The 23,188-nt window shown below is 43.1% G+C and overlaps 1 protein-coding gene across 4 annotated transcripts in view; it reads right to left on the bottom strand.

The window, feature by feature from the left end:
* LOC145342209 (rho GTPase-activating protein 6-like) overlaps positions 1-23,188 on the bottom strand; it is a 214,022-nt gene that overhangs the window by 45,515 nt on the left and 145,319 nt on the right. For all 4 annotated transcript variants that reach the window (XM_080187564.1, XM_080187566.1, XM_080187563.1 and 1 more), the window contains exon 3: positions 18,222-18,290. In XM_080187564.1, coding sequence (XP_080043690.1) covers positions 18,222-18,290 — 69 coding nt within the window. The remainder of the gene's footprint in view (positions 1-18,221; positions 18,291-23,188) is intronic.

Below are 23,188 nucleotides of genomic sequence, written 5' to 3'. Positions count from 1 at the left end.
TCACATTGCAAGAAGCATTAAATATATGTCAATGGCAAAATAAGCATCAGAGGAAAGAAAGTGAGTAAACAGTAGGGGGAGATAGAGATAATCAGCAATCTAAAAACATCAGAGTCAGGTAAGAAAATGACAATATTTTCTTACCATGTAAAATGCCGTGAGTAATCAATCAGCCTGACTTAACTATTAAATAGGAATTATTGCGTATCACAGCCAGTGGCAACTTTAACATTGAAAAATACGTGTCAGAGCACCACTTAGAGGAGTAATAGCAACTTTGAGTGAGTTGTCAATGACGCCTGTTCTTTGAGATATTGAATTTCTAATAAGAACAGAAAATGCAAGAAATCCTCAGCAGGTCTGGTAGTATCTAGAGTCATTATCATAGAGTCATAGAGGTTTACAGCATGGAAACAGGCCCTTCGGCCCAATTTGTCCATGCCACCCTTTTGTTTTTAAACCACTAAGCTAATCCCAATTTCCCATGTTTGGCCCATATCCTCCTATATCCATCTTACCCATGTAACTGTCTAAATGCTTTTTAAATGACAAAATTGCACCCCACCTCCACTACTATCTCTGGCAGCTTGTTCCAGACACTCACCGCTCTCTGTGGTGCCCCTCTGGACCCTTTTGTATCTCTCCCCTCTCAACTTAAACCTATGCCCTCTAGTTTTAGACTCCCCTACCTTTGGGAAAAGATATTGTCTATCTAGCTAATCTATGTCCCTCATTATTTTGTAGACTTCTATAAGATCATCCCTAAGCCTCCAGAGAAAAGAGTCCCAGTCTATCTAACCTCTCCTTATAACTCAAACCATCAAGTCCCAGTAGCATCCAAGTAAATTTTTTCGGCACTCTTTCTAGTGTAATAATATAATTTCTCTAATAGAGTGACCAGAATTGTACACAGTATTCCAAGTGTGGCTTTACCAACGAACGTCTTGTACAACACTGTTGGCAGAATAACATTGTTGGTAGGATGAAAAATGTTCCATGACAGAATATCATCAAAATGATCAAAATGAAAATATAGGCACTGCCAATTGGAATAAAATAGCACGTTAGAATGTTTTTATATTATTGGGGAGGTTTCAAAAACAAAATCCAATTAGAAATAGAATACATTAATTGTAAATCCGTTTATGGATTTAATAGAGGATATACTGTAAAACCAGTAGAATATTAAGTTTCCATAAGGCGAACAAAGTATTGAATATATATTGTATGTGGTCATTTATATCTTAATATTTACTGGATCATTTGTAAAAAGTTAAATTCTGTTGGTGTCAGTTTCTCTGATACTTGTTTTTTGTTATATATACAATGGTTAGTTCAACTGTAGCTAACATTTTATAGAATCTACAGTGCAGAAGAAGGCCATTTGGCCCATTGAGTCTGCACCACAAACAATCCTATCCAAGTCCTGTCCTATCCCGTAGCTCCACATATTTACCCTCCTAATCCCCCTGACATTAAGGGGCAATTGATCCTGGCCAATCAACCTAACCCACACATTTTTAGACTATGGGATGAAACTGGAACTCCCAGAGGAAACCCATGCAGACATGAGGAGAATGTCAAACCCAAGGCCAGAATTGAACCTGTGTTCCTGGTGCTGTGAGGCAGCAGCGCTAACCACTGTGCCACCATCCTGCCTCCCAATATTTCATACTTCCCCATTTAAGTGATGGTGTGGTATGAAACATTAGGAAAGGAAAAATAGGACTTTAAAAAATCTTTGTTCTTTAACAGGTGTAATATTTGATATGTTAACGCCAGGTAGGATGACCATGAAACAGACAGTGTTGATTGGATTCTCCATTCCTGTTTTCAGTGGGCGGGAAAGCCAGTGGGGATGGATAACCCCGGTGAACATTTTTTGCTTTCACGGTCATCCTACCTAATGTCCCCAAATGGCTTTTATGCTGGTGGGATCTCTGAACAATCTGAGTTTGTTCTCACCCCCTGATAATGACGAATTGAAGTTCTCACCATGAAAGGCTGGAAATCCAATTACCATACACTAACATCTCATCATATTCCTCACTCTATTATCTCCTGGTACAGGGATTCCCCCTTCCCCCGACTGATGTCTCATTGGATGGTATTGCAACAGGTCCTGACAAACAGAGACCCAATGAAGAGAACACATCAGCAGTGCATCGGTAAGTACAGACCTGGGGGCAGAGGGTCATTCCCTGGCACTTCCCTGATACCAGGGACATTTGGAAGATAGTTGGGGCTTTCCCTATGTCAGTGGATGAGGTCTCTGGGCAGGTTCCTGTATCTCATGTCCATGTGGGGGGCATTCCCTTGGGAGAAGAGCTTCCCATGTCCATGGTGAGGTTCCTGCGGGGGGGTGCAATGTTCCTCACATCGAAGGGGGAAATTCGTAGGAGATCTCTCCATGCCTGTACAGGGGGTTCCATCGGGAGGGTCTCCGTGTCTGTGGTGGGATTGTTTTTAATATTGGGTGCCCTTTAAAAATGGTGCCCCCCCCCCCCCCCCCCCCCCCCCCCCCCCCCATTCCTTGAATGCCGAGGTAGCTGAGGCAGGGGATAGGCTCTGAATGAGTGGGCTGCCCCCTGGAATTGACATCTTGGCCGAAAACATTGGGCCTCGAGGAGACAGGTCCAGTGGCCATTTGCCTCTCTGCTGCAGCCTGGCTGCAGGGAAAGAGTACTTCAGGTTGGGTTGGCTCAGGCTAAGGGCAAGGAGTTGACCTTATCACTCTCCATTGGGATGGGGTTTTCGTCGCTGGACTGCCCCTTCTAGCCCGGATAGACCTGAAGACCATTCCTGGCATTGTGATTTCCCAGTAAAAAGTCTCACAACACCAGGTTAAAGTCCAACAAGCTTATTTTGTACACTGTTCCTTCGTCAGGTGAGTGGGGAGTTCTGATCACAAACAGGGCATATAAAGGCACACAGATTTTACAGAATACTGATTAGAATGCAAGTCTTTACAGCTAATCAGCTAATCAAGTCTTAAAGGTGCAGACAACGTGAGTGGAGATAGCATTAAGCATAGGTTAAAGAAATGTGTATTGTCTCCAGAAAAGACTCACATTCTAATCAGTATTCTGTAAACTGTGTGTGCCTTTATATGCCCTGTTTGTGATCAGAATTCCCCACTCACCTGACAAAGGAACAGCATTCCGAAAGCTAGTGGCATTTAATACCAAATAAACCTGTTGGACTTTAACCTGGTGTTGTGAGACTTCTTACTGTGTTTACCCCGGTCCAGCTTTGGCATCTCCACTTTGTGATTTCCAGCAGTCCTGTGATTAATTTCTGTATTCCCATCTGTCAGGTGTGCAAAATCTTAAGTGGCCAGATCACTTTAACCCCCATGCCCCTTGGTAACCTGAAGGGATTGTAAATCGTTGCAGCACTCCATTCTATAAACTGGACATTTCCCTATCACCCTGTCAGAAGCTGCAGGTGTGAGCAGACCCCTTTGAAGCCCTTTGAAAGAGAGGAGACAGTGACACAGTAGTTTAGCACTGCTGCTTCACAGCACCAGAGATCCGTGTTCAATTCCTGGCTTGGGTCACTCTCTGTGTGAAATTTGCACATTCTCCCCATGTCTGCATGGGTTTCCTCTGGGTGCTCCAATTTCCTCCCACAGTCCAGGTAAGGACAACAGATTTCCTTCCCTAAAGGACAAAGAGATTTTGAACTTTTTTTTGTTGTTCCCTACAAAACTGCCAAGATGCTTATATTGAAAAATGGCTGAAAAAAGCATGCAAGAGGTTTTTTATATTTGCATGGGGCAATTTTAACCCTGCCAGCTTGGTGAAAATCTAGCAAGCAAGAAGCTAAAATTGGTTGGGTAATTTACCTGCAATTTCTCACATAGATCTGATCCCACTGTTTTTTTTACATTAATGCCCTTCAAATGGTGGTGATGGGTTTCTTCTTAAACCATGTGATATAGACACTGCCAAAGTTGTGATAATTAGGGAGTTCCAGGATTTTGACATGATAATTGACCAAGTCAGGACACTGTAAATTGGAGGGGAACCTAGAGGCGATAGTGTTCCTGTGCCCTTGCTTCCATTGTCCCTCCAGGTGAAGCAGGGGAGATAGGGCCAAAGAAATTTTGGCAATTTGTGCATCCCATACATGCATATTGTTTTATAGAACTGGGAGCAGGAGTAGACCATCTGGCCCCCCTCAAGCCCCCTCCGCTATTCAATGAAATCATGGCTGATCATTTTGGGGACTCAGCTCCACTTACTAGCCCGCTCACCATAACCCTTAATTCCTTTACTGTTCAAAAATTTATCTGTCCTTGCCTTAAAAACATTCAATGAGGTAGCCTCAACGGCTTCACTGGGCAGGGAATTCCACAGATTCACAACTCTTTGTGTGAAGAAGTTCCTTCTCAACTCAGTCTTAAATTTACTCCCCCTTATTTTGAGGCCATGCCCCCTAATTCTAGTTTCACCCACCAGTGGAAACAACTTCTCTGCTATCTTATTTATTTCCTTCATGATCTTATATCTTTCTATAAGATCTCCCCTCATTTTTCTGAATTCCAATGAGTCTAGCTCCAGTCTACTCAGTCTCTCCTCATAAGCCAACTCTCTCCACTCCAGAATCAATTTAGTGAATCTCCTCTACGCCCCCTCCAGTGCCAGTAAAACTACACTATACTCCAGGTGTGGCCTCACCAGCGCCCTATACCGCTGCAACATAACCTTGCTATTTTTAAACTCCATCCCTCTAGCAGTGAAGGACAAAATCCCATTTGCCTTCTTAATTGCCTGCTGCACCTGCAAACCAACTCCTTGTGATTCTTGCACAACGACATCCAGGTCCCTTTGCAAGTGGCATGCTGCAATTTTTTACCATTTAAATAATAGTCCATTTTGCTGTTATTCCTACTAACACTGTACTCCATCTGCCAGACACTCACCCACTCACTTAGACTATCTATATCCCTTTGCTTACTTTCAGCGTCCTCTGCACACTTTGCTCTGCCACTCATCTAAGTGTCATCTGCGAATTTTGACACACTGCCCTTCATCCCCAACTCCAAATCATCTATGTAAATCGTAAATAATTGCGGTCCCAACACTGATCGCTGAGGCACACTATTAGTCACTGATCACCAACCAGAAATGCACCCGTTTACCTCCACTCTTTGCTTTGTTAGTTAACCAGTCCTCTATCCATGCTAATACATTACCATAACACCGTGCACCTTTATCTTATGCAGCAGTCTTTTGTGCTGACCCTTGTCAAATGCCTTCTGAAAATCCGGATACATCACATCCACAATTTCCCCACTGTCCACTGTGCATGTAATGTTCTCAAAGAATTCCACCAAATTAGCCAAACATGACCTGCTCTTCATGAGCCAATGTTGCACCTTACCAATGAGACAATTTATATCCAGATGCCTCGCCATTTCTTCCTTGATAACAGTTTCAACTATTTTCCCTACTACAGAAGTTAAGCAAACCAGCGTATAATTACCTGTCTTTTGTCTACCTCCTTTGTTAAACAGTGGCGTCACATTTGCTGTTTTCCAATCTGCGGGAACCACCCCAGAGTCCAGTGAATTTTGGTAAATTGCCACTAGTGCATTTACTATTTCTCTCACCATCTCCTTTAGTTCCCTGGGATGCATTCCATCAGGGCCAGAAGACTTGTCTGCCTTTAGCGCCATTAGCTTTCTCAACACTACCTCTTTCATGATAATAGTTTTTAGGTCCTCACCTGCCATAGCTTTCCTGTCACCAATTTTTGGCATGTTATTTGTGGCTTCCACTGTGAAGATCGACATGAAATACCTGTTCAATCCCTCAGCCATTTTCTCCTTTGCAGTTATTACATCCCCCTTAGAACATAGAACATAGAACACTACAGCACAAACAGGCCCTTCGGCCCACAAGTTGCGCCGATCACATCACCTACCAACCTACAGACCTATCTATAACCCTCAATCTCATTAAACCCCATATACTCATCCAGAAGTCTTTTAAAAGACCCCAGCGAGTTCGCCTCCACCACCACTGACGGCAGCCGATTCCATTCACTCACCACCCTCTGAGTGAAAAACTTACCCCTAACATTACTTCTGAACCTCCCTCCCCGCACCTTAAATCTGTGTCCTCTCGTAGCGACCATTTCAGACCGGGGAAATAGCCTCTGAGAGTCCACCCTATCTATTCCTCTCAACATTTTGTAAACTTCTATCAGGTCGCCTCTCAACCTTCGTCTCTCCAGGGAAAAGAGTCCCAGCTCCCTCAACCTAACTTCATAAGGCATGCCTCCCAGTCCAGGCAACATCCTTGTAAATCTCCTCTGCACCCTTTCAATAGCTTCTACATCTTTCCTATAGTGAGGCGACCAGAACTGCGCACAATACTCCAAATGAGGCCTGACAAGGGTCATATAAAGTTCCAGCATTACCTCCCGACTCCTAAACTCAATCCCTCGATTAATGAAGGCCAGTACACCATACGCCTTCTTGACCACCTCCTCCACCTGCGAGGCCGATTTAAGAGTCCTGTGGACCCGGACCCCAAGATCCTTCTGCTCCTCAACACTACTCAGACTTCTGCCCTTGATAGTGTACTCGTTCATCCCGTTGGTTCTGCCAAAATGGACGACTACACATTTATCCGCGTTGAAGTCCATCTGCCACTTCTCCGCCCAGTCCTGCATCCTATCTATGTCCTGCTGCAACTTTTGCCATCCTTCCAGATCATCCACAACACCACCGACCTTCGTGTCATCAGCGAACTTACTTACCCATCCCTCCACTTCCTCATCCAGGTCATTTATGAAAATGACAAACAACAAGGGTCCCAGAACAGATCCTTGAGGCACTCCGCTGGTGACTGACCTCCATTCAGAAAAAGCCCCATCCACAACCACTCTCTGCCTTCTGCAGGCAAGCCAGTTCTGGATCCACAAGGCCAAAGGCCCTTGGATCCCATGCCCTCTCACCTTCTCAAGAAGTCTTGCATGGGGGACCTTATCAAACCCCTTCTCATCCTCTAAAGGACCAATGAATAATTTAGCCACTCTTTTTCATTTTATATATTTGTAAAAACTTTTGCTATCTGTTTTTATATTCTGAGCTAGTTTACTCTCATAATCAATCTTACTTTTCTTTGTAGCTTTGTTTGTGGCTTTCTGTAAAGATTTCTCAATCCTCTGGTTTCCCACTAATCTTTGCCACTTTGTATGCCTTTTCTTTTAATTTGATACCCTCCTTTATTTCCTTAGATATCCATGGCTGATTATTTCTTTTTCTACAGTCCTTCCTTATCACTAGTATATACTTTTGCTGAGCACTGTGAAAGATTACTTTGAAAGTCCTCCACTGTTCCTCAATTGTCCCACCATAAAGTTTTTGCTCCCAGCCTACCTTAGCCAATGCCCCCCTCATCCCTTTGTAGTCTCCTTTCTTTAAGCACAAGACACCGGTATTGGATTTTACCTTCTCATGCTCCATCTGTATTTTAAATTCAACAATACTGTGGTTGCTTCTTCTGAGAAGTATTACTGTATTACTGTACCTGGTACTCTCTGGAATCATGATACATTGTTGCAGTAGTGGCAGGATCGGTAAACTTGTGAGTTGATGGCTGATCAAGTGGATTTGATTAAACTTCTTTGACTGTTATTGGTGATATCAGGAAATGATGGAAGGTCACGGGATATAGCAAAGGTCATGGGCAGCATTTCAACTGCTGTACTGAAAATTTGTGAACCAGAATTAGCCGCACTCTTATCCAAACTATCCCAGTGCATCTACTCAAACTGTTCCAGTGCATCTACATTATGTTAACTGGCATTTACCTGACAACATGGGAAATTGCACAGATATTTCCCATTCACAAGAGCAGGACAAATCAAATCCAACCAATTACTGCCACGTCAGTTTGCCCTCAATCATCAATAACGTGACGTGACGTTGTCATTGATAGTGCTGTCAAGTGGCACTGACTCAGCAACAACCCTGTGCACCAATGCTCAGTTTAGATTCTGCCTGGGTAATTCAGCTCTAGACTTCATCACAGCATTGGTCCAAACATGAGAAAAGAACAGGATTCAGGAAGGGAGATTTATTGACATCCAAACAAATTAGTGTGACTTAAAGGAGCCCAAGCAAAAGTGAAGTCAATGGAAATCAGTGGGGCTGTAGTGGGGGGAACTTCTTCACCGGTTTAAAGAGTATTTTTGCCTTTAAGTGGCATCAACGAAGCACAATTTTCATTTCCTTAACAAAGAGAATTTCAGCGGTAAAAATTGGAAGGAAAAAAACTGAACTTGTGGTACACTGAAAACACAGCACTATTTCCAGAATCAGAAAAGGTCCTACAAAATAGTGAAGGATAAGTACAATTTAGAAGTTGAGAATATGGATTCAGCATGAACACAACAAACAATGGTAGATGGAAGAAATAAATGAGAAGAAACTAGAATGAAGATTAAAGTGGATGGCATCACACTAGCACAAATAAATAGGTTTCTCCATTTAGGACAAATAATAACAAGAAGATGATAAATGTGATGATGTCAAATTCAGAACAAAGATAGCCAGAAATGATTTTGTGAAGGTGAAGGATGTGTTAACAATGAGAAAACTCAAGACTTTAAGAAAGAAGAATTGCATAAGATGCTACATTCATTCCACTTTCCTGTATGCTTCGGAAACCTGGACAAAAGTAAAGATCTGTGGAAGGTAATAAAGGCCTTTGAACTGAGAGGATGTTAAGGCATTTTTGGACTATAAGATAAATGAAGAGATGTTTGAAATTGCAAGATCAAAACATGATATCCAGAAAAGAAAGTGTCAGTATTCAATCATTTGATCTGAACTGAGAAGGTACAGACATATCTTGTAGTGGGCACAGTGTAGGACAACAGAAAGAGGATGGACCTAGGCAAAAGGCAGACAAGTCTCTACTGCCTCCCGAAGATGCACAAGACCATCACATCCGGCCGTCCCATTGTATCAGGCAATGGGACCCTGTGTGAGAACCTCTGCGGCTACTTCAAAGGCATCCTAATACCCATTGTATAAATCCCTCAGCTTCTGTCACGACACTACAGACTTCCTACAGAAACTCAGCACACATGGAGTAGTTGAACCAGGAGCACTCCTTGTCACAATGGATGTCTCGGCACTCTACATCAGCTTCCCCATGACACTGGCATTACTACAATTGTCTCAGTACTCAATGCTGACAACTACCAATCTCCAGATGCAATTCTACAACTCTTCCGCTTCATCCTGGACCACAACACCTTCACCATCAACAACCAGTCCTTCATCCTGACACATGGAGCAGCCATGGGGACCAAATTCGCACCTCAATATGCCAACATCTTCATGCACAGGTTCGAACCAGACCTCTTCACTGCACAGGATCTTCAACCGATGCTATACACTAGATGCATCGATGACATTTTCTTCCTATGGACTCAGCGAACAATCACTGAAACAACTATATGATGATGTCAACAAGTTCCATCCCACCATCAGACTCACCATGGATTACTCTCCAAAATCAGTTGCATTCTTGGACACATGCATTTCCATCAAGGACGGTCACCTCAGCACTTCACTATACTGCAAGCCCATAGATAACCTCACGATGCTCTACTTCTCCAATTTCCATTCTAAACATGTTAAAGACAGCCCGTATGACAAACTCTCCATATACATAAGATCTGCTCAGATGAGGATGATCGCAACAGACACCTACAGACGCTGAAAGACACCCTCAGAAGAATAGAATATGGTGCTTGACTCATCGATCAACAGTTCCGACACGCCACAATGAAAAACCGCACCAACTTCCTCAGCATGGATGGGTACTCTTCATCGTCCAGTACTTTCCTAGAGTGGAGAAGCTATGGCATCTTCTCCGGAGCCTTCAACGTGTCATCGATGAAGACGAGCATCTTGCCAAGGCCATCCCCACACCTCCACTTCTTGCCTTCAAACAATTGCACAACATCAAACAGACCATTGTCCACAGCAAACTCCCGGCTTTCAGGAGAAAAGTGACTATGACACCCCGCAACCCTGCCACAGCAATCTCTGCAAGACCTGCCGGATCATCGACACAGATGCCATCATATCACGTGAGAACACCATCCACCAAGTACACAGTACATACTCTTGCAACTTGGCCAATGTTGACTGCTGCAGGAAAGGATGTCTCCAGCTATGGTACATTGGGGAGACCATGCAGATGCTTCGACAATGGATGAATAAACACCGCTCGACAATCACCAGGCAGGAGTGTTCTCTTCCTGTCAGGGAACACTTCAGCAGTCACAGGTATTCAGCTTCTGATCTTCGGGTAAGCGTTTTCCAAGGTGGCCTTCACAACACACAACAACGCAGAATCGCTGAGCAGAAACTGATAGCCAAGTTCCGCACACATGAGGATAGCCTCAACCTGGAGCTTGGGTTCATGTCACACTATTTGTAACCCCCACGACTTGCCTGGGCTTACAAAATCTCACTCACTGTCCTGGCTGGAGACAATACACATCTCTTTAACTTGTGTTTAACTCTCTCTCCACTCACATTGTCTGTACCCTTAAGACTTGATTACCTGTAAAGACTTGCATTCCAACCATTATCTTGTAAATTGAGTCTGTGTCTATATATGCCCTGTTTGTGAACACAACTCCTCACTCACCTGAAGAAGGAGAGAGACTCCAAAAGCTTATGCTACCAAATAAACCTGTTGGATTTTAACCTGGTGTTGGGAGACTTCTTACTGTATATATTGTGACAGCAGAGCTATAAGAAGCAGCCTCAAAGCCACCCCATACCAACTTGACCATACCCTGCAAAATAGGCGTACAACCAGTGTTAGCTTGGGTAGCATTGGCATTTGATGCAGCATAATAGCAGAACAAAAATAAAAAGCCAGAAAAGAAAAATCTCATTCAATTCGCAGTAGTTCTTTACAAAAGGACACAGAATCTTTATTTATTGACCCTAAATGGAGGCAGGAGGCAGGAGAAAGTGAAAGAAAATTTGTTGGCTTGGTGACTTTCAAGAGCTTCATTCAGCCTTGCCTGGCTATTTTCTTTAAACGTGGTAATAGTCAGTGGAATGGAATGTCCTCCTTCCTGTTGTGATATAAAAAGGAATGAAGAGGAAGAAACTATTGCATATCTGGAACTATAAGGCCAAATGTCTATCACTACTGCAGTATTTTGTTGAAAATTAAATGGAAATGTCAACAGGGAGGTTAAATACCTTGAACGCATTCTAAAGATTATCTGAGACGTTTTCAATACATAGTAAGATTCTTAAAGAGCAGGCGCCACGGATATGTAGCCAGGTATTTGGAGGGCGATAACAATCTTTATATACAACTGAAGAAAGTATTAATTGACTCCAGCTGTTGCAAGCTTCGAATCATTAGTCAAACATTGAACTTTTGATTGTGCCAATGCTATAAATTCCACTGGGCCGTAAGGCACTAGGAATGTGCATTATCTTGAATGATATTTTCACAAGTGAATAACACGAAGGGCCCAATTTTACCACCATGTTGCGCCCATTTTCAGGTGCGAAAACTTGGTGAAAATCGGGTGTGAGATGAGTAGCGCAATCCGCAACCGCCTCCATGCTGGTTCCCCCTTTATCAAGACCCAGAAATGACTGTGATCGGGACCGTGCCCAAAACAGATATTTAAATACATTTGCATGCATTTAAATTGACTTAATGGGCTGCACACCCAACCTTACCGGCACTTCCCCTTTATCACCACATTCGCCCATCCAGAATCGGAGCGAAACAAATATGCTCCATAAAATTCTGATTCGGTCACTTCAGTTAGTGGTGCCTGCTTGACATCGGTGTGGGGGAGAGGATGGGGAAAGGGGAGGTCTGCTGCCACTCTGCCTGAGTTCAGTGGGGCGATGGGGGAGGAAGGAAGGGTCCACTGCCACTCTGCCTGAAATAAGTAGGAGGGAAGGGAGGAGGGGCTGCCAATTGGTCTGGGCGGTGGAGGGGATGGCGGGATAAGATTAATGTTGGTGGGTGGAGCAATGTCAGCGGGGGCCGGGGGAGGCATTATCCGGCAAGGGAGCGATGTGGCAGGGGGGCTGCATTCTATCATTTTTGTCTGTGCTTGCGCAGTTAGAGACACCAATTGGAGCAAGGTTTTGGGCACATCAGGTCTGGGCCACAGGCTTCTGCAGCACAATTCAGAATTGCTGATATTTTTGCAGGCAGACTGCGTATAGGGAGGGCCTGAGAACAGGTCTAAAAGTCGGATCTGAAACACTCCCAGTTTCAAGTCCATCCAACACTTAGAATCAAAATGGTAAAATAGGGCCCATTAACTCTGTTTCTTGCTCCACAGATGCTGCCTGACCTGCCAAGTTTTTCCAGACGAGGAGTGGCACAATGATGAAACACATTGGAGTACAGGAGCTTGGTTGGTAAATCAATAGCTGCTGAGAAGAAGCTGAGGAAAGATAACACATTGTAATTCTAGTCACACATGATAAAGTTGATTTATCATGAGTTGGGTAGAAACCACAGGAAAAGAATTTGGTCTAGAAATGATGGGATGCACAAAGTTCCTGATTCCTCAACTACTAGAAATAATGTTACAATCAACGATGTGGCATCTTTGCACAACTTCACATTTTTCTATCATAGTTCTCCATTATCTGCTTTGATTCAACAAAAGAGACCCATTTTATTTCAAATCACTTCTCTAAACATGAATGCATGTGTTCCAAATCTGAAACTGAGGAGTTTTTTCTTCTTTTATTTTGTTAACTGACAGATTTGAACATTAATGATAGGTCCTAAAAATAGAATTAAATGCAAAAGCTTATAAAGGAAACACAAGAAATTATGTTATAGGGGAAAGAAAGACTTTCATTTACATAACTTTCGCATCTCGGGCATTTCCCAAAATCTTTATTGCCAATTAAGTACTTCTAAAATGTAGTAATTGTTGTAATATAGAAAATTTACAGGCAGCATTATCCCACACAAAGTAGTTTGATAATCAGCAGATACTCTGTTTGCACTATTGGTTGAAAAATAAACATTGGCCAAGACAGCTTCTGTTTTATTTCAAAATAGCACCATGGGATGTTTTACATTCAACTGAAAGGGAAGAAGGGCCATAATTCAATGTCTCACTTGACAGATGGCCCCTCTAACAGTGCAGCACTTCCTCAGTACTGCACTAGAGCATCAGCCTAAATATTATGAGCTAGATACTGCAGTTGGGCTCCAAGCCTCAAACTTGCAGCTCTGAAGCAAGAACGTTACAATTATGCTGCAGCTCACTTCCAGGGCTAGTACTTAAGGCAGTAAAAGCTACCACACTATCCACTTGGTGTGGGACCTCTACAGCCAGAGGTCAACTAGTGATGGAGGGTGGGTGGATTGACGAGTGAAGGAGCAGAGAGACAGCTAAGATTTTACCTGTTAAAAACCAGTTTAAAATAAGTTTAAAGCACTTTGTTCTTTGTAGAACTGTTTAAAGCATTTATTTATTGTATTTACTGCTTTAAGAATTCTGAGGGAGTGGTTAGCAGGCAGTTGTGGTTCATCAGATTTAAATCAGCGCCAGGTTTAAAAGGAGGCCTGGTGTAGACAGCGGGCAGCGTCTGAGCGGGCAGCGGAGTGAGAGGGAAGCAGAGTGAGCTACTAGGGCTTAATATCAAAAAGGGCTGGAAAGAAAAAAGGCCAGGTGAGTTCGTTTGAAAAACAAAAAAAAACAAAAAAAACACAAAAAAAAAATTTTTTCAAAACTACTACAGTAAATAATGGAGGGGCATGTGATGTGTGGTTTCTGTATGATGTGGGAACTGGTGGACCCTAGGGTTCATCCCAGTGACCACGTCTGCAGTAAGTGCAGGTTGCTGGAGGAGCTCCAGCTCAAGGTAGATGAGCTGGCCTCTGAGCTACAGACACTGAGGCTCATCAAGGGGAGAGAGGGTGCCATTGTCAATGGGGTGCAAGTGACATCCACCCCCCCTAGACTGGCTAACTCTAAGGGTCAGGGACAAGAGGGGGCTACTGGGAAGAGGAAGGGGGGTGAGGAACGGAGGCCTCAGCCTCTTAATCTGCATAACAGGTTTGAGGTTCTTGCTTCCAAGTTGGACGAGAACGAGGCAGGTGAGGTTGGTGAGCAAACTGCACACGGTACAGTGCTGCAGCAGGACATAGGCAAAGAGAAAGGGAAAAGGAACGTAGTAGTTATTGGGGATAGTGGGGTGAAGGGTATTGACACTGTCCTTTGTGACAATGACAAAGTGCACAGAAGGGTGTGTTGTCTGCCTGGTGCTCGGGTACGGGATGTCGCAGCTGGGCTGCAGAGGAAACTGGAGTGGGAGGGTGAAAATCCGGTCGTTGTGGTACATGTGGGTGCCGGCGACGTAAGCAAAATGCAGACTGAGGATCTGGGGAGGGAGTATGAAAAGCTGGGAATGGAATTAAAAAGTAGAACCGACAAGGTGGTTATCTCTGGGCTACTGCCTGAACCGTGTGCAGATGGGCGTAGGGTTGACAGGATTAAGGAAGTGAATGGGTGGCTCAGGGATTGGTGTGGGAGGAATGGGTTTGAATTTATGGGACATTGGCACCAGTATTGGGGTAGGTGGGACCTGTTCGGGCGGGATGGGGTTGGTCTGAACCGTGCTGGGACCAGAGTGCTGGCGAATCGAGTAAAGAGGACTGTAGACAGGGCTTTAAACTAATTAGGGGGGGGGAGGGTGTGAGGGTAGGTGACCTTATGAGGTCTAAAGTTAAGGAGAGTGTACATGTAAGGGAAGAGGCCAAGGATGTCCCAATAATAGAGGGAGTAGGGGGTGTGAGTATAGTTGGTGGCGTTGCGGCAAATAGGGTCCAGGTGAAGGCTGGGATGAAAGCAGTTTATCTGAATGCACGAAGCATTCGGAATAAAGTGGATGAGCTGATGGCGCAGATCGACACAAATGGATACGATCTGGTGGCCATTACAGAGACGTGGCTGCAGGGTGACAGGGACTGGGAGCTGAATGTACAGGGCTATCAAGTGTTTAGGAAGGATAGACAGGAGGGAAAAGGGGGGTGCGTAGCTCTGCTGATTAAGGATAGCATCACGGTGGTAGCAAGGGATGATATTGGAGCCAAGGAGCAGAGGGTGGAATCGTTGTGGGTGGAGATTAGGAACAGCAAAGGGAGGAAGACGCTGGTGGGTGTCGTCTATAGGCCCCCGAATAATGATCTGGAGGTGGGGCGGGCTGTTAACGCGCAAATAAGTGCGGCGTGCAAGAATGGGACGGCCGTAGTTATGGGGGATTTCAATCTGCATATTGATTGGTCGACCCATGTTGGACGTGGGGGGCTCGAGGAAGAGTTCTTGGAATGCTGCTGGGATAGTTTCCTCGAACAGTGTGTGTTGGAGCCGACGAGGGAGCGAGCTATCTTGGATCTGGTGCTATGTAATGAGGCGGGTAGAATTAGGGACCTTGTGGTGAAGGATCCTCTTGGGGAGAGTGATCATTGTATGGTGGAGTTTCTGGTGCAGATGGAGGAGGAGAAAGTGGGTTCCCGGACACGCGTCCTTTGTTTGAATAGAGGGAAATACGGTAGGATGAGAGAAGAATTGGCGAATGTGGACTGGGAGAGCGCGTTGGAGGGAGGGTCTGTTAAGGAGCAGTGGAGGATCTTTAAGGAGATCTTTCTTGGTGCTCAACGGAAATTTATTCTGATGGTCAAAAAGGATAGTAGGAGGAGAGGTAATAAGCTGTGGATAACAAAGGAGGTGAAGGAAAGTGTTAAACTAAAAGCGGAGGAATTTAGAGTAGCTAAGAGTAGTGGGCGAGAAGAGGATTGGGAGAGGTTTAAATGTCAACAAAGATTGACAAAGAAGTTGATAAGGAAGGGTAGGAGAAACTATGAAGCTGGGCTAGCGCTTAATATAAAAAAGGATAGCAAGACTTTTTATAAATATATAAAAAGGAAGAGGCTGGCTAGGGTGAATGTTGGTCCTTTAGAGGATGAGAAAGGGGACCTAGTGGTAGGGGATGGGGATATGGCTAAGGTATTGAATAACTTTTTTGTTTCTGTCTTCACGGAGGAGGACGTGAATAATTTGCCGGGTGTTAGCTTTAGAAAGGTGGTAGGACTGGAGGGTCTTAATGACATTACTGTTACTAGAAAGGCGGTGCTCGACAGACTGGAGGGGCTGATTGTGGACAAGTCCCCAGGACCGGATGGAATGCATCCGAGGGTTCTGAAAGAAATGGCGGAGGTGATAGTGGATGCCTTGGTGGTTATTTTCCAAACGTCGCTGGATTCCGGGGAAGTGCCGGATGATTGGAAATCGGCTAATGTTACGCCGTTGTTTAAGAAGGGTGCCAGGCAAAAGGCGGGGAATTATAGGCCGGTTAGTTTAACATCTGTGGTAGGTAAAATGTTAGAATCTGTCATTAAGGAGGAAATTGCGAGGCATCTTGAAGGGAATTGCTTGATAGAGCAGACACAGCACGGTTTCATTAAAGGGAAGTCGTGTCTGACAAATTTACTGGAGTTCTATGAGGATGTGTCTAGGGCGGTGGATAGAGGAGAGCCGGTGGATGTGGTCTTTCTAGATTTTCAGAAAGCGTTTGACAAAGTGCCTCACAAGAGGTTATTGCAGAAGGTCGAGGGACATGGAGTTGGGGGTAGGGTGTTCGCGTGGATAGAAGATTGGTTGTCAAATAGGAGGCAGAGAGTGGGGGTCAACGGGTGCTATTCGGATTGGCGGATGGTGACTAGTGGAGTGCCCCAGGGGTCGGTGCTGGGGCCTCAGCTTTTTACCATTTATATAGATGATCTGGAGGAGGGAACCGAGTGTAGAGTGTCGAAATTTGCTGATGACACCAAGATTGGTGGAACGGCAAATTGTGCGGAGGGTGTGGAGAGTCTGCAGAAGGATCTAGATAGGCTGGGCGAATGGGCCAGGAAATGGCAAATGGAATTTAAAGTTGGCAAGTGTGAGGTGGTCCACTTTGGTAAGAAAAATGGTAGGAAGGACTATTACTTACGAGGCAAAAAACTGCAGCAGGCAACGGTGCAGAGGGACCTCGGGGTCCTTGTGCATGAGTCGCAAAAACCCAGCTTGCAAGTGCAACAGGTGGTCAGGAAGGCGAATGGGATGCTGGCCTTCATAGCGAAGGGGATTGAATACAAAAGTAGGGAGGTCTTGCTGCAGCTGTATAGGGCATTGGTGAGGCCGCAACTGGAGTACTGTGTGCTGTTTTGGGCGCCGCACCTGCGCAAAGATATTTTGGCCTTGGAGGGAGTGCAGAGGAGGTTTACTAGGCTGATACCGGAGTTGAGGGGGTTGAGCTATGAGGAGAGGCTGAATAAATTGGGCTTGTACTCGTTAGAGTTTAGAAGAATGAGAGGAGATCTCATTGAGACGTATAAGATGATGAATGGGATGGATAGGATAGAGGTGGAAAGACTCTTCCCGCTCAAAAAAGACAATAGGACTAGGGGGCACAGCCTCAAGATAAAAGGGGGGCGGTTTAGAACGGAGTTGAGGAGGAACTTCTTCACTCAAAGGGTGGTGAATCTCTGGAATTCTCTGCCCGTTGAAGTGGTGGAGGCTGCCTCGCTAAATATTTTTAAGACGCGGGTTGATGGGTTTTTGATAGGAGAGGGGATTAAGGGTTATGGGGAGAGGGCGGGAAAGTGGAACTGAACAGCGACAGATCAGCCATGATCTTATTGAATGGCGGGGCAGGCTCGAAGGGCTGGTTGGCCTACTCCTGCTCCTATTTCTTATGTTCTTATGTTCTTATGTTCTTATGAGGTACTTAACTGGTCAGTATTTGGCCACTTATAAGCCTCAATAGACCCTAGGATGGGCAGGACACCCAATACCTTTCTAGCTCCCTGTAAAATGGGAGGCAGGTCATTGCAGACCATGTGCTGCATTTTATTAGCATCCTCATCTTCAAACACACCGCCAGGTGAGCGTAAAATCCAGCCCTATGTCAACATTCAAGCCTGGATTGAATAGATGGATGAATGAAGGAAAATGAGATAAAGGGAAACAGATTAAATAAATATGATTTAATCTGTTTGCCTGCACGATTAATATCATTACAGATTGATTGAGTCTGTGTACTCAGGCTTCCCTGAATAGAATGATTTATTTAAGTAATTATCCACTTGAGCAAGATTACATGCAATTAGGAAAGCTGTCCTTACCTTTATCTTTTTTCTCTTTGGAAAGGGAATCCTTCTTTCGCCGGAAAGATTTCTTCCTTTTTGGCCCATCTGGAAAGGTAGAATTTTATCAAATATTAGCAACTGGAAGAATGTTAACATCAATAGGATAGAAGGAAAAATCTGGACAATCCAGAAGTTAATAAAACACAGATTGGATGCATGAATCGAGGAGACTGGAATTGTCCTGAAACAGAACACTTCATCATCTACTCCTCACAAGTAAAGGAATGTTCTGTATACTTTCTATATATATTTACTTACTTTGAACTCAATTCTCATTTCTGATCAGTATGAATGTATATGCATGTGTTTTACCACTTTTCTCCTTGTCTTTTACTAGTTAATAAACTCACTCGATCTTTAACTCAAGAAGTGTATGGTTAAGATGGCTGAATTTAAAACATTACTAATTGATCTGGGAAGGTACCCGTGGAAAAGGGAACCTTGTTAGATTAAATCTTCTTGTACCAGCAGAGGGGGTTGAATAAAGACAGGGAGACAGTTCATCCCTCTTCATCCACAGTTGTAACAAGTTGGAGATGTTTCTGTCGAATGGTGACAAATTGAGGAGTCTCGCTGAGATCAACAACTTTGAGGAACCTCACCTGAGAGGTGGTCTTAACCATGGGCTCTCTATTTTGCATGTCCCCCCACCCCACTGAAATCACGCTTGTCAATGGTCTGAAAAATTCCCCACCACGTCTCTATTTATAAAGCTCATGAACACAAGTAACTTATTAATTACTTTATCATCCTGTCCTGTCAACCTCAATGATTTGTGGATATACAGTCCCAGATTCCTCTGCTCCCACATACGTTTTGGAATTGCATCCTCCTTTTATGTTGTGGGCGATTTTATGCTCCCGTGTTCACTGCGAACACAAACAGTGACATGGACAAAATCTCGTAAGAATCTGAAAATTAGATTCTTGCTGGTAAGATTTTGTTTTCTGATTTTCCCCTTGCCGGTGATTTAACATTGTTCCTATCTTCTCATTTAAAACAAATTTAAACGTACTTAAAGGGTTTTCCTGCTATATGCCCCACCGAGGTAAGGAATTCCTCCCTCACCAACGCATGGCCTTAAGACAGTGGTGTAAGAAATCACATCAGCAAGGCTTACAAAGGAGATTGAAAAGCTGGAAACAGATGAGGGGATCTCACTGCGGGTGCGAAGATAAGTATACCCCCTCTGCCAGCACCAACCTGGCAGTGCCAACCTGGAGTTTTTTACATGAGTTAAAAGTTGAAGTGACATTCAATTCACATCGGAATCAATGAATAAACTTAGTAACATAGCAAAAGGTCAAATTCCATCTTTTATAAATGATAACAGGATTAGTAAATTTATGAGTTATAATGATACAGATGGAACCAGAAAACATGGGCTATCATACTTAGTAAAGTCAGATACACTGGAGGCTGGTGGCAAACACTTAAGGGGAAAAAACAATACAAGATATTTCACACAGTGATGCATCAAACACCCAGGCATTTTCAGCCTTGAGGTGGGGAATATATAAGGAAATTGAGGTTTAATGATTCACTTTAGTTTAGTTTACTTATGTATGCCAACCCAATATGGTTTTATGCTGAATTCTGGGACACAAGCTCATCACATGACTTGGTTTTAGTGTCACACTCAAACTTGACAAGGGAGAAAGAACATATGGCTTTAAGACAGTGGTAGAAGACGCCAAGGTTGAAAAATTACTGGTATGGAACTATCCAACTCCCTCGCAATTAAAATTATCAGTTCTGTTCCCTAAATTCCAAGTCCTATTGTGCAAAGAATAACAAATGTTGAAACATGCAGCCTTGTACATTAAATTAGTGCAGTTTAACTTGCACAATTTAAAGGAAGTTGTTTTCTTTCACACTATGTAAGCATCTTTGATTTTGTAAGTGTTGAATTAGGTTCTGTAATTAACTTTTGTAACTCTTTTACATTTTAATATCTGTTAATTGAACGTACAGTGTTATATTTAGCTGATCAAACACTTTCAAACATTAATGTATATTTTGTGCAATTGCTTAACTTTGTAAACTTTGCAAAACTATGCTAAGGTTTTAATTGACTTATTGCAAATACTGACAGATACAACAAAAACATGTTATAGCAAAGCAGTTGTCTCAGCAAAAACACATTGATAAGCATGTTTTAATGAATTTACCTATAAATCAATCAGACATCATATACTGTCTTATCTCAAGTAAAAGCAGACATTAACATTATTCTCATTTATATTCCATACATAATACTAAATATTTTATATTAGTACTTTGTAAGTTTATTAGTTTTAAGATTATAAGCAATTTTATCATTCTATTCCTTGTTTTAAAAGTAATTCATTCCAAGTAACAACAGATAGGAGTAACACCACCTTCAAATGGCATGTACAAAACATAATGTCACTAATAGGGTCTGATTTAATACCAGTTAAATGAGGTTTTGCTACAATGAACTCAAGATATCAAATCATGAGGATATGACAGTATATTTCCACTACCCAGCACAATTGAGCGAGGGAAATATAATAAAACATTCTTTTGTCTTAACAAGAAGCAAGTAAAGTAGCAAATAAACTTTAACGAGAGGGGTGGTCCCACTTGAAGGGTATAGGGGGTGTAGGAGTATTGTAACATAGTGAAAAGTATTGTTTCTTGTGCGCTTTACAGACAAAGCATAACGTTCATAGAGAAGGAAACGAGAGAGTGCAGAATGTAGTGTTACAGTCATAGCTAAGGTGTAGAGAAAGATCAACTTAATGCAAGGTGAGTCCATTCAAAAGTCTGATAGCAGCAGGGAAAAAGCTGTTCTTGAGTCAGTTGGTACATGACCTCAGACTTTTGTATCTTTTTTCCAAAGGAACAAGATGGAAGAGAGAATGTCCAGGGTGCGTGGGGTCCTTAATTATGCTGGCTGCTTTGCCGAGGCAGTGAGGAGTGCAGACAGCCAATGGATGGGAGGCTGGTTTGCGTGATGAGTTGGGCTATGCTCACGACTTTATGTAGTTCCTTGCAGTCTTGGGCAGAGAAGAAGCCATACGAAGCTGTGATACAACCAGAAGGAATGTTTTCCATGGTGCATCTGTAAAAGTTGGTGAGGGTCGTAGCTGACATGCCAAATTTCCCTAGTCTTCTGAGAAACTAGAGACATTAGTGGACTTTCTTAACCATAGTGTTGGCATGGGGGAAACCAAGATAAATTGTTGGAGATCTGGACCTCTAAAAACTTCAAGCTCTTGACTCTTTCTACTTCATCCCCGTTGATGTAGACAGAGGTATGTTCTCCTTTACCCTTCCTGAAGTCAGTGACAATTTCCTTCATTTTGTTAAAGGGCCAATCTTAAAGGGCCAGTCAGGGGACTGTGGAAAATGATATCAATATGTGACCATCAGCCTTGAGAAATCAATTAGAAACTTGTCATTTCCCTAGACCATTCAGACATTGAAAACATACCCCTTAAACCAATTGAGAATTAATCTTGTCTCATTTATGCCAATCTGAAAGCGATAGCATCACTGATTTCACACTGGGTTGTGGTCTGGAATGAGTTAATAAGCAAAAGCTTTCACTGAGAATGTTGCTCAGCAAGTTACTGCTGTCCAGAGGGAAGCAGAAGTTATGGAGAGTAAACAGAGATTGAGGCCAGAATTTCATGCCAGCGAGATCTTCCAGTCCCACTGACGATGCACCCCACCGTGTTTTCCAGCAGTGAGGGGTGCATTCAACAGAAAACCCCATTGACAACGGCAGGACCTGAAGATTTTGCCACCAGTCAATGGTGGGCCACCTCCTGCCACCATGAAACAAGCAGCTGGTTGTGCAGTAAATTCACCATGAATGTGAATCTGTGCTCAAGGCTGAACCAGAAAGTAAGAGCCATTGTACACTAATCAATTCCCACCTGCCTTTAATAGCTATAAATCCACAACTTAAAGATTATCTGAGTTACTTCACCAAATTGTCTCCTGTTACCTAAATGGTTGAAGTCTCAAATTAGAATTTCAGTTTAAATAATACCTCAGTCTTACATCTGTGTGGATTTCATGTATCCCCAAAATTTCTGGTATCGTCCTTGTAAATCTTTTCCACGTCCTCTCTTTTTTATATCCTTTTTATAATGTGGTGATTGGAACTGCATGCAGCACAGCTTCAATACAGGTATAACATAACTTGCCTAGTTTTCAGTGCTACCCCTTTAAAAATAAAGCCTAGTGTTTTTTTTATGGCCTTGCTAATTTATGGCGCAACTTTTAATGATTGACATACTTGTATCAGAGATTCATGGAATCATCTACACCACCTGGACCTGTGCCTTCCATTACCTCCCTATTCCTCCTACCAAAATGTACTAACTCACATTTAATTGTGTTGAATTCCATTTCTAAATCAGTTGAACATTCTCCAAGTCTATTAATGTTCCCCTGTATTTATTTTTGTCACCCTCCTCAGAACTGATTATTCCTGTGCAACACATTCTTCAATTTGGTATCACCCATAAATTTAGTAATTATGCTTTGATTTCAAAGTCCAAATCATTAATTTAAATTGTGAAAAGCCATAAATGGCAACCAGAATTGGACATTGTATCCAGGTGTGATCTAACCAAGGTATGATGGAAGCTAATGGCATGGACAGGAGGGGTGGTCAATTTAACTGCCCTTGTTGCCATGCACTCTCCCAGGCCATAAATAAAAAGGCGTTTTCTTTTATTCTGATTAACAGCTTTTAAAATGGCAGTGTACTTTACCCAACACTTCAACTTGGAATGTTCCAATTCTTATGATTAGCTTGTACAATAAACCCAAGATAAGATAAAATAAAAGGGTTTGATTTATTTTATACATCAGCGAGTGCAAGGTTTTGCAACATTCTCCCTTTTTCACTCACACAATAAAGGGGGATAAGAAAAAAAGAAGAGGGTTCAGGGCACAACCGC

The sequence above is a fragment of the Carcharhinus amblyrhynchos genome, chromosome 4, assembly GCF_965287045.1.
Source record: "Carcharhinus amblyrhynchos chromosome 4, sCarAmb.v2.hapA, whole genome shotgun sequence".
Lineage (NCBI taxonomy): Eukaryota > Metazoa > Chordata > Chondrichthyes > Carcharhiniformes > Carcharhinidae > Carcharhinus > Carcharhinus amblyrhynchos.
Note: the sequence above shows the minus strand (reverse complement) of the source record. Positions and strands in the feature narration are given on the sequence as shown.